The sequence below is a fragment of the Symsagittifera roscoffensis genome, chromosome 7, assembly GCF_963678635.1.
Source record: "Symsagittifera roscoffensis chromosome 7, txSymRosc1.1, whole genome shotgun sequence".
NCBI lineage: Eukaryota > Metazoa > Xenacoelomorpha > Acoela > Convolutidae > Symsagittifera > Symsagittifera roscoffensis.
Window position 1 is genome coordinate 7,833,957 of NC_087068.1, and position 12,896 is coordinate 7,846,852.

The 12,896-nt window shown below is 33.9% G+C and overlaps 1 protein-coding gene across 1 annotated transcript in view; it reads right to left on the reverse strand.

Moving 5' to 3' along the window:
• The window catches only part of LOC134851877 (galanin receptor 2a-like), a gene marked incomplete in the record, with an annotated part of 66,385 nt that overhangs the window by 24,077 nt on the left and 29,412 nt on the right, over nt 1-12,896 (reverse strand). Inside the window, 2 exon segments of the mRNA XM_063868151.1 lie at nt 1-210; nt 609-946. Coding sequence (XP_063724221.1) covers nt 1-210; nt 609-946 — 548 coding nt within the window.

Genomic DNA, 12,896 nt, shown 5'->3' on the forward strand with positions numbered 1-12,896 from the left:
AAGTGGCTGCAACTTGGAAATGATGAGGATGGGACTGGCGGCCACACACACCACCCCCCAGAGTGCCCCCACCACCAGACTGGCATTCTTCGCACTCCTCACCCCCCTGGAGGAGAAGGGGTGCACCACTGCCAGGTACCTGTCCAAGGACATGAACACCAGAGTGTAGATGGAAATGTACACTGAGATCTGTGCCATGTACTTCTGCAGCTGGAACAAAAAAAACAACTTCAATTTTTTAACCTCAAAGTTTACTACCATTTTTTGAAATACTTTCTGAGTAAATAAACAAAATACAACTACACTTTCTAATTATACATTGTCATGATTTCTGAGAACTAGCAAGTTTTCTGTTCATTTACTTCTGCAGTTGCGACAAAAAAACAACTTCACTTTTTAAACTTCAAACTTTCATATAATTTTCAGTGATTATTTCTAATAACTAAAAAATGATCTTGTTAATGTAGTTCTGCAATTGAAATAATATAACAAAACTACACTGAGAAACGCAACATTTTTCAATACGCAAAATTAAAAAAAAACTTTATCACCATGTTTGAGCTCCTGCTTTCAATCCATACTAATTAGAAAGCCAAACCACTACTTGCTTTGCAGTAGAAGAGTCCAAACAACCAGCTGGTTTTGAACGCCTGGTCGATTATGGTCGGAGGAATGACCAGGGCGCAAACCATACAATCGGCTACGGCCAGATTGCCCATGAACACATCAGTCGTGTTCCGCTTTGTCCTCCCGAACTGCCTCGGTCTATGGACCGGTCTTGGCTGCTGCTGATGCTGCCGGGTGTTGGCTCCTCCTCCGCCTCCTCCTCCGCCTCCGCCTCCGCCTCCGCCTCCGCCTCCGCCTCCCCCTCCCATTCCTGTTCCTCCAATTGAGGGATTAACAACGAGGGGGGCATTGCTCGTGCCCTTCCAAACTACTACTAGCACTGAAACAAAAGTTTATACCACTCCAAATTCTCTTGAGTAGTTTTTTTTATAAGCAGTCGACTTAGGAGGGGGGCGCGACCACTCCCTACCCAAAGCCTCATTCTTTTGGTTTTGTTTCACTACTAATATCTTTGGTTGATTTATCGATTTATTTTTTGGGGGATTGGGGTTTGGTCAAATTGTTCTAAAATTTACCCATAACGATCTGTCTCTTCTTAAGACTCGTTAACAAATTGGCGTGAAAATTGTCCAAAAAGGTAGAAAACTGTGGTCAATCCAATTTTTTGCTCAACGAATTGTCTAATTCAAATTTCCATTCACGCTTCCATGTGAATTTCAAATCACATCAATAGTCGCTCAAATGTCAATTAGCGCATTTTGATTTCTGTTCAATTCAGTTCTGAAGTGACTCCTCCGTTGTCAAATCTCCCGATAATCATCAATTCCTTTTTTCGGACAGCCTCTTATTGCTTTATTGTCTCTTATTGCTTTATCTATAATTACAATCAAGTTTTGTTAACGTCATAATCCTTTTTTAGGAGTATTAGCGATTTCTAAAATAACCCGGGCTGGGGTCCCAGAGAACCCGGGTCCGAACTGACTCTCATTTGCCCCCTCTTTTTCCTTGAAGAATGCTGGATGAGCCCAATGTTTAGAAAAACCAACTGCGTGAACCCAAATTTTAGAAAAAAGAGCTGATTGAGTCCGATTCTTACCAAAAACACTTCTTACCGAATTCAATTTACCGAATTTACCGTTTTTTACCGAATTCAATTTTTACCAATTATTAGCCTCAGTTTTATGAGCCTCACTTCTTAATGAAAAGTGACTAAATGAGCCCAATTTTTAAGCGTTATGAGATGAATGAGATCAATTTTTAGCACAAAAAGTGGTTTCATTCTTGTTATTTTCTTAACGATTGGCCTCTTCTATTTTTAATTGAAAAAAACAAACAAGTCATGAGTAACCCACCCGCACTGAAAGATCAATTTAAAATAATTTTAAATTGAGTTTATATCAATCCAAACCGATTAAGAATGAGCATTTTAGGAACTGAATTGGATTTTAAATTGATTTAAATTGAATTTTCTTGACCATTTTGGATCGAATTAAATGTCAAAAATCGATTTAAATTGATTTGGATTGATTTTCCCATTCACTAAAATACATTCAAATCTTACTAAAATTTGAATCCATTTCAAAGGAATCAATCCATTTCAAAAGAGCAATTCGATCATAGTGTCTAAAAAGTCTATCTCAAATCAATTTAAGCAAAAATCTATTTCACAAATCAAGAAAAAGGTCAATTCCAATCAGATTTTGAGCTCGAAAATATTCTTTAATTTAAAAAAAATCAATATTAGCCAGTTATTGAACGCAAACTTATATTACAAATCAAGAAAAAAAAATCGATTTAAGTCGGGGATTGAGCTAAAAAACATGCAAATATTCGTAGCAAATCATCATTGTAAATCAAATTTAATGAAAAAACTATGAAACGAATCAAGAAAACGGTCAATACTAATCAGAATTTGAGCTCCAAAATATTCCTTAAAACCATAAAAAATCATCAATTTGAACAAGTTTTTGGGCAAAAAAATCTAAATATGCTGCCAGAAGCTATAGATGTAAATTTGGCCATAGATGTAAAAAGATTGGCAATGAATAAAAGAAACAAAATCCTCCTAAAGCAAACTCTCCTTGAAACAAAAACAACTAGATAATGAAAAACTGGTTTTAAATTGATTTAAATTGAGTTGGATTGATTTATAATCAATTTGAATCGATTTTGTGGGGGGACTTAAGATCAATTTACATCAATTTTAAATTGAATCAAATCAAATTTAATCTTTTTCGATTTAATCTGCAGACTTTTTTTCAAGCTAAAAATAATCTCTTTTTATCTACAGACTTTTTTTCAAGCAAAAAAAGATCTGAATTCAGTTTTTGTCAGGGTTTGTAGAAAAAAGGTTGCGCAAAAGACTTTTAGTCAAATAATGAGTGGTTTTGAAGCCTGTGTTTTCCAAATTGAATCCAATTAATCCGTGACAAATTAGTAACCAATCGCACTAAAAATTAGTCTCCCTCACCCCCTCCCCTTAGATAGAAATTATAGGCAAAAACTTTGACCCGGTCAAATCAGTACTGCTTCATCAATAATAAAGCAATATTTAGAGATGTTAAATTGTAACAGGGAAGTAAATAGAAATCTGAGCTATCTATGTTCACATTTGGGCGTTCTGGATTATGGATCAACACAAATTTTGATCATTAAAGCCTCAGTGTAATATTAGAGAAAAAACTTGGCCTTTATTTTCAATTGCGATATACTTTTATTTCATCGTTGTTTCATCGTTGATTTAGTACTGGTGTAAAGCGGCAATAATTTTTTCTGATTTTTTATTTGATCAGATTGAAATTGTACTGTAAAAAGATAATACATAACCGGATTTCAGTTTAAATATTTAAAAAAATACAGATTTTCTCTGCCAGAAAATTCCGGGGTTTGCTTTGACAAATTTGTAAAAATCCGCATACGGTAGAATCATGCATTTGAAAATAACGTTATTCTGCAACGCTGCATCTAGGTTTCAACTTTCTTTTAACATGTGTAAAAACTTCTCTTCTTTAATTTCTTGCTAAATTGGGGGTAAAATAATTCAATTAAGAAAAAATTAGTTATCAGTATTTTAATTAAAATTCAGTTTTTGAATTTCTGCAAAAGAAAATTGACACTGTTCCACTAGCGCAACAGCAGAAAATAGCCTTGTAAACTTTCTGTGCAAATTCTAATTTAGCTCTGATAAGATATAAATTTAGAAATTTAACTAGCCCAGATGTTCCGGAACTAATTCAGTAGTGCACTAGTTCTGTTTGCAGTGATCGATATCGATAGTGAAAACAAAAAAAATTGTTGTTCCGACTTTCGTAACGCTTCTGTATGGCACTAGCCTGTGAAAAAATGATATTCATAGAGCCCGTATAAATGAACTCGTGTTCAAAAAGTGAAGATCTATGAATTTCAAATTCTTTCTAAGCTGGATTCAGTCGCTGCTATTGCTACATGTAAGCAGAAAAAAAAGAATTTTTTGGACACAGCATTTTTTTTTCTAATTGATGCCAGTTTGACAAATTTTAAACCCTCAATTTATTGATGCCAGTTTGACAAGTTTTAAACTCTCAACTCAACAAAAAAAGACAAAAAATATCTTAAACAAAAAAATATCAAAAAATATCTTTTATTTGCCGTTCATATCATGAATATCTTCCAGATGAACAAAAAATTTCCGTCTAAAATTGTTATTCAAAAAGTCAAATCAAAGAAGCTTTTCGTCGATGGTCTGACAATTAAACTCAAACATTTCATCAGTCCGAAGTTAATTTCGCATTCATTTCTTAAAATGTTGCGGCATGTTCATATCATGAATATCTTCCAGATGAACAAAAAATTTCCGTCTAAAATTGTTATTCAAAAAGTCAAAACAATGAAGCTTTTCGTCGATGGTCTGACAATTAAACTCAAACATTTCATCAGTCCGAAGTTAATTTCGCATTCATTTCTTAAAATGTTGCGGCATATTTTATGGTTGTACAGAGTATACCAAATACGTTTATTTAATTTTTTAAGGAGAATTGCAATTCTCTCCTAATCCGAACCAACACTTTTAAAAGTTTTTTTTTCAGAAATTGGGTGAGAAAAATTCAGCCATATAACGCAACAAGACTGCTCGTATATCAGGGCAAAAGCCTTGAATGTTCCGACTGTACCTTAATTCATATCGAATAGTTTTTTGGAAAAGAAAATTTTGAAAACCTTTACATTTTGGACAATATCAAAAGGTAAAACTTCAGTCGTTTCAATTTGCTATGATTTTGTTGAGCGGGATACTTCGCCACGCATAAACGCATAATCAATTTGCAGTACGCTCTCAGCATTTTGAATGAATGAATGAGCATGCATAATTTAGTCCAGAACATGGCAAACTTGGCTATTTTCAAACCCCAGAAGTTTACAAAAAATATTGGAGGTGAAATAACTTTTTACAATTGAACTCAGTAAGTATAAAATCAGTTTTTTTTTTAAGTTGGAACAAAAAATATTAAGACATGAAATGGTTTTTGTGAAAAAATGAAATGGTTTTTGTCCAATAACGCGCTATTTTGACCATTTAGGCGACCTCATTTGAATTTGAGTCGGTTGTAATAAAAAAAAATTAAAATGTTGAGTGCTCTAATTATTCTAAATTTTTGAAATTCCTATTTTCTTTACTCCATAACTCCCAACAAAAAGTCCAGCGAGTCAAAAAAAGGAAGGCTGTGTGGTAAAATCCCCTTGAAACAAACAATCCGTAGCTTTTGTTTCGAACGTCGGAACAAAAACTAGTGAAGTATAAAAAAGCATGCGACCAGGGGCAGATCTTGGATTTTCTCGAAGGGGGGTGCATTTTCAAAAAAATTTTTGAACTTTTCGACGACCTTTATTTTGTAGGTCGTCCAAATTGAGTTTTGCGAGCGCTACCAGAACTCAATAAAGACCCTATTAGGGCACAAAAAATTTTTTTGGGCACTTTTTGGATAACAATGATTGAAAAACGCTTTTTCTGGCGCGGGCTTGCCCTCAAAATTAGCATATAATGGCACCAATGGTGCCTGTAGAAAAGTTTTAGGGTCGGTCCGCCAAAAATGGATTTCTTAAAAAGTACCAAAGGGGGGACCCTTTGGGTCGGCAGGGGGTCGAATCCCTGAGGAAAGAAGCGTCCGCTCCCCCCCCCCCCCGCCATCCCTTCCTAAATCCAACCCTGCATGCGACCAATTAATGTCTCTAGATACTAGCTCGTTGACCGATCGATTGAATTTTGGAATTACAATACCAAGATTTTGACCATATTAATATCCCGCAGTCCTTCGCTAGGAGGCCATGGTCTGTTTTATGAGAGAGAATAATTAGATTTCACTGGGCGCCATTAGATGTTCTGGCGGCATTGAAATCTACTCAAATAAATTTCTATACACTGTCACTGGATTGAAATTACAAATGAATCCTATCAAAAATGCAATCTGTTTTTGGAAATAACTGCTTTTTTCTAACGCGGTGTATTTGATTATTTATATCCCAAATCCAAACGGTTTTTCACTTACAATGATGAAATTTAAAATAACAAGAATTATAGCAATAAAAAAATAAAAAATCACCTCGAACATAAATAGTCAGCTTTTTTCAGATACTTGATCTAAACTGATAAAAATTGTAATAATATGATTCGTAAAAAATGAAAATTACAATAAATTTCAAAAAAAGTAATCGGCCAAATTGGCAAATTTTAAACCCCATAACTGCACAAAAATTATAGCAGGTGAAGTTTTTAAATTTCGAGATGAAAACATTTAATTTATTTCATTAAAAAAATCTGCCGAAAACTTCCAGGCAAAAAGCCGAAATTTTCACAAAAGTAGAAAAAACCTCCCATCAAAAATATTCTGTCATTTTTTTTCTAATATCAAAAAAAGGTTTGCATTTTGCGATTCAATTAAGTCGTTACGTTTCGCGGGTCCAAAAAACAATTTTTGTGGCTTTCGAGTAAACCAACTTTACTCTGGTAACACGACGGAAAAAATCTAAAATTAAATGCTCCAGTTTTTTAATCACTGGCATTGAAGAAATCAGTTTTCATTTGAATTAAAACCTTTGCAAAGCCATACTGAAAAAATGGAAAATTTTTTTAAAAAACATCAATTAAAAAGCAGTGAATGCGGAACACTATAACTGGGGGCGTTTTTTACAGATTCTTTGTCAAATATTACCACAGCGGTTCCTTACGATCATATTTTGATGACAGTATTTGCATATCGCTTTGAAATCTAGTTATTGCAAAACAGTATGAAATTGATAATAAAAAAGCGGCGTCTGTTTTGACATGAATTGATTTTCACCATTTGAAAAATTCAATCCATTCAAAGAGTTATAAAGAAAGGAAACTCGATACTTATAGTCTAAAAATAAAGCCAACCTTTATTTATTTTCTCCAAAAACAATTAGTTTGTTGAACTCTTGAGAATTTTTTGGCTGCTTATTAAATTGAGTATCACTTGAAAACGGAAAGTAAAATTGATATCTGAGTCAAAATAAGTATTCAATACATGTATGCTGTATGCAATACTGTATGCTCAATTTGTATGAATGTTATTAGATTTTTTTTTCACAAATTTTAATAAAATTCGCCAGGTCATAATTTTGCACCCCTCAGAAAGTCTTGTCTACTTTAAGGACTATCTCCGGAATTAGTACTTAATAGGACGAAGCATACTTAGGTAATGGTTTAAGTGCAAACTTGGTAAGGCACACTCGGACATGGATATGGTCAGGGGCGGATCTAGGATTTTCTCGAGGGCCTTTGTTTAGGACGTGACCTAATTGAATTTCCGAGCGGTACCAGAACTCTATAAAAACCCTTGTAGGGCAGAAAAAATTTTGCGCCGCAGGAACGTTTTTGAAAAAACGGGTCAAAAAGCCATTTTTTGGAAACTTTTTGGAAAAAAATGACAAAAAACGCGTTTTTTTTGGTGCGCGCCACCCCTCAAAATTAGCATATAATGGCACCGATGGCGCCTTTAGAAAAATTTTACGGGTCGGTCAGCCAAAAATGGATTTCCTAAAAAATACAAACATGGGGGCCCCTTTGGGTCGGCAGGCGTTCGAATGCCTCAGGGAGGAAAAGCGTACGCTCAAGCCCCACCACCCCCCCCCCCCCCCCCCAATCCGCCCCTGTTAATGGCGATCGTAATGGTTGAGTCGATAATATGTATAGCAGTTAAAATAGATATTTGCGATTACCACCTTTGTAACCATGACAAAAAAATTTGGGAAAAAAACCAACAATTATCATGAACACTGTAAGAACATGACAATTGTTGCTGTTCCGACTTTCGTAACGACAGTAACGGAATATTTGAGTTCGAGGTGGGTTTTTTTTCTTCAGACAAATTTCGACTTTTTAGCTAGCCATTTTGTAAAAAATTTCCTTTATCATTTAAAATGTATTGTTGTCCTGAGCCTAATTAATTTTGAAAAGTAATTTTACCTGTGATCATTTTTTGTAAAGTTATGGGAGTTTGAAGATTGCGATTTGGTCAATTTGGGACAATTAACGAGCAATACATAATTAACGCGTAAGCAGAGATTTAATCCGTCTTAAAAATCGTTCAAAATTGGTTGAAGAAATCTTAATTGCCATAATTGATTCGTTACAAGGAGCAAAATTGATTACTTGTAATTAATATGATATGTGGGGGAATGATTTTCAAAAAAGTCTCAAATTTTATTTTTTTTAATTATCATTTCATTTTATTACATTGAATTTTTTCATGTTATTTTTGGTCCAAAGATCTTAAAAGGCAGTCGAAACAGTCAAGGCTTCGCCCTGACATGATTAGTCTTGTTTCGACTTTCGTAACGAAAGTAACGGAATATTTCTGCTCGGGGTGATTTTTTTTGAACTTTTTAACTATTTTTTTTTGACAGAATTTTAAAAATGTCACTCAAAAAGTATTGTTATGCTGAGCTTCAATTTGAAAAAATTATTTCACCTGTGATCTTGTTTTGTAAAGTTATAGGGGTTTGAATATTGTCATTTTGGCTAATTCGGGTCAATTAACGCGCGATATATTTCGCGCTATTAACGCGTAAGCGGAGTATTAACCCGTCTTAGAAATCTTTCTTAGTTGGTTGAAGGAGGCTTAGGTGTCAAAATGATTTCCTACTAGGAACAAAATTTATCAATTTGTTTTTATATGGCGTGCAGGGGATGATTTGCACAAAAAATCCTTAAATTGAAAAAAAAATTGTTTTGTTTTATTACATTTATTTTTTTTACTGCTCCATAGACCTTAAACGGCAGTCGGAACAATCAGGGCTTCGCCCTGAACTGAGCAGTCTTGTTTGTTTTGAAATGTGGAAAATTATCATTTTGTGTACATGGGTTTTGCATATGGAAAACTGAAATGCGGCGCGCATTAATGGTCCAAGTTAGGCAGATTCATCCGCAAACATTTGGCAAAAACATCAGATAATTTTTTTGAAAATTTACGAAATATTTACATCATTTCACGATGGATGCCAATCATCTCTGTCGTAATTGTTACCTATCTTAAGTCACATTAGAAACGACTGTAAAGAAGAACAGTTTCAATTAAAAAATCAAATCTAATAAGTGAAATCAATCGAAAACGGAAGTCACGTCAGGAAAACATTAATTAAAAGTATGTCCTTTGGTAAAGCGGAGATCTCATTATTTTAAAAAAAGATTTCCTTTATTTTTTTCTGAAGTTATGACGCAGACAAAAAATCATTAGCTGAGTGGAAACTTTGTTGTTTAGATGAGTGGAAATTCTTGTAGTTTAGTTGAGTGGAAACCTTTTTTGTAGATTTTTTTCTTCTGAAATTTGGTTCAGGTTTTTAAGAACAGAGAAACTGGAGTGAAGTGACGCACAATTAATTGACTATCTTTATTCTTTTTTTAAAAATCCGATTGATAAATGAAATCATAAAGAAGACTTTGGAAAACAATTTGCTTATCATACAATTTCATAGTATGGAAAAAATATTTATCATACAATTTCATAGAAGGGAAAAATGCTTATCATACAATTTCATAGTATGGAAAAAATGCTTATCATACAATTTCATAGAATGGAAAAAATGCTTATCATACAATTTCATAGTATGGAAAAAATGCTTATCATACAATTTCAAAGTATGGAAAAAATGCTTATCATACAATTTCAAAGTATGGAAAAAATGCTTATCATACAATTTCATAGTATGGAAAAAATGCTTATGCTATTTTCATACAATTTTGGGGATGAGGAGACTGATCAAAAAGCTTAACATTTAATTCTAGTATGGAAAAATTGCTTGTTATAAAATTTCATATATGAAAAAAATGCTTATTTTGTTATTTTCATACACACACTTTTACTCTATGAAATTGTATGAAAGAGTATGGCAAGCATTTTTTTCATATATGAAAATTGTATGACTAGCATTTTTTGTCAACCCGGGACCCTAAGGTATCTTAGCTCACATTTTACGTAGGTTTCAACTTACCATATACGGGAGTTTTATTTTTTTTCGACACTTAAGTATGACTCAAGCATGAATGTGTTTTAAAAATGCCTGGACTCCTTAAAACTGTAGTCTTGTACGCAGTTAGATTTGGCATCTTAACGGAATGTCCCAATATTGAAAATTTTAAGGCCGAATCGTCGAAAACGCACTTTTATGTTAGCTTGCTCAATAAATTAAGCATTACGATATATTTCGTTGAGTTAACGGAAGATTAGACTGTGTTGGGTGCTGATACTTTGAAGCGGAGATTTTGCAAACTTATATGGCGCCTCCGAAAAATTGAACTATGCAGGTAACCGAGCTGACAATTCCAGCGTGAACAAGTTTGTTATAATGAATTATTTCAGTGATCGTTGCTGAAATGTTCACGGTTCAAATGGCTTGAGACATCTGGAATTGAAATATACTACGCCATTTTGACATTTATTAAGTGTCACGCCTCTATTCCATTCCCCTCAGGCCAAAAAATTTTACCCGGATATTTCCCAGATCAGCCAGATATTTCCAATTGTCCGTCACACATTGACCCAAAATGCATATGAAACTGCTTTCCCCCAATAAATCAATCAAGTAAAGGTCACCCAAATTGAATTAAGAGTTTTCTCTTTCATCTGAATATTAGATTTATTTAAATCAATTCAGTGAACGAGAGTAAAATTTGGTTGAAAACAGATACAAATTTATAAGTAATTTCACAATATAATCAATCCAGGGGAACAGAATAAGCAATCCTTGAATTGAGGAGTATAGGCGTTTTCCATTACCACTACGAGGCCAAACTGTAAGCCGCACAACTTTGTGTCTGTATGTTCCTGGATTCCAAAAATTAATCTTTAAACATGTTCCAAAAAGTAAATGGATTCCACTTACAAAACTTCTGTGGATTCCGCGTACATATGAGTGTAACGTAAAATTTGTCGGCACATTTGTTGTGTCGCGGCTTCCGCAACAAGCGAATATAGCTAGTTGTTTGGATTCCCTAAAACGTAAGTGGAATCCGCAAATGTAAGCGGATTCCGCAAACTGTAAGTGGATTCCGAATTTTGTTCAATGCTGAACATGCATATGAACAATTAAAAGCTAGAGCTGGAATTCTTATCTCTGGCAATGCGGAATTTAAAAGCAAGGACTTAGCCATTGTCAGCGGAATCCACAAACAAGTTTCAAAACATTGGTTACCTAAATTGGTGGATGTCATCTTTTAATATTTTGGAAACATAACACCGAATATTTGGATTCATTGTGTTGAGAGTGTATGGAAATACAACGGACAGCATATCGCCAAATTGGGTCAGTATTTGGGATGGCGTCAATCCCAAATACTGATTTTCGAAGCATAACGCCGAATAAATTCAGTAATTGTAGTTATTGTGTTGAGAAGGTATGGAAACACAACTCATAGCATATCGCCAAATTGATGGACTCCCAAAAATTGAAATAATATGAAAAAAAAAATTGGAATAAATTCAATATTTGGAGTCATTAGGTGAAGTGATTAGAAACCCAACGCATAGCAAATCGTCGAATTATTTCAGTATTTGGGATTTCATCGATCCTAATTACTGGTCAGTAATTGGGATTCCATTAATCCCAAACACTGATCTAGTAAATTCCTATTCTAATGAAATCAAATCATGCAATTAAAAGATAAGATATTATTTTTTAAACGCTACTACATTTGTACATACATGTAAACGGAATCCGCAAATAAAATACGGATTCCACTTACAATTTGCAGATTCCACTTTCACTTTGCGGATTCCGCCTACAGTTGCGGAATCCGCAACTGCTCACTTTAACTATACAAATGCGTCATTGTTTGTTTGTGGATTCCAGAAGAGCAAAGAAGATCAAAGAAAAAAAGCAATGATGTAGATTCCGCAAAAAATCTGATTTTGACCTGTTGTGGAATCCGTATACAATGCGCAGAATGCACAGTTTGGCCTCGTAGAGACTATATTATCGATTTGTAATGATAAATTGTATTTGTTTGCACCTTTTCAAAACTTTGATGTTAGTCTGGAGGCTTTTCAGCAAACAAAAATTTCAGAAAATATTCATATATCAAAAGTCATTTCTTAGTTTTAAATCATTTTTTTTTTCGATTTCATCAGATTTTTCATTTCGCAACTTTTTACAAAATCTAAAATCCAATGCAAAATATGTGAGATCGATGAAAACATGGCTTAAAGTCCAGGTAACTACCGAGGAATCAAGGTTGGCGATAACGCTTGCCTTAACTGCATCAAGTATGGGCTGCTTTATAACTAAAGGATTATTGCTCGTACCAATGCGGAGATCTGAATGTAAGGTCTGGAATTTAAGAAATCTGGACTAACGGTTCATTTAAAAAAATCTGTGAAATTTCCAAAAAAATGAAAAAAGAGTTCACTTTTTTTTAAATTATCCCACTCAATCTATGTGAGATACAAATTGATAAACTTTGCAAAATTAGCTAACAGCTAACATTAAAAAGACCAAATAGATATGACTCAATTTATATTGGAACCATTCCTAAGACGGATCAAATCTTACGAGTTGTTAGCACGAGTTATATATTTAACTCATATTAGCCGATTTGACTATCTTTAAACTCTCATAGATTTACAAAAATGATAAAAGAGTAAATACTTTTTTGTATGTTTCAGCTCATGACAACAATAGTTTTCTGTTGATATCAGAAACGTTCAAATTTTTTTGGTTAAAAAATCGAAATTTGTCTGGAGAAAAAAACCACGCCGAGCTGAATTTTTTCGAAAATCGACGATCCAAATGATACTTTGATGTATTTTTTCATACCAATCGGAAGGTATCGATTATTTTTT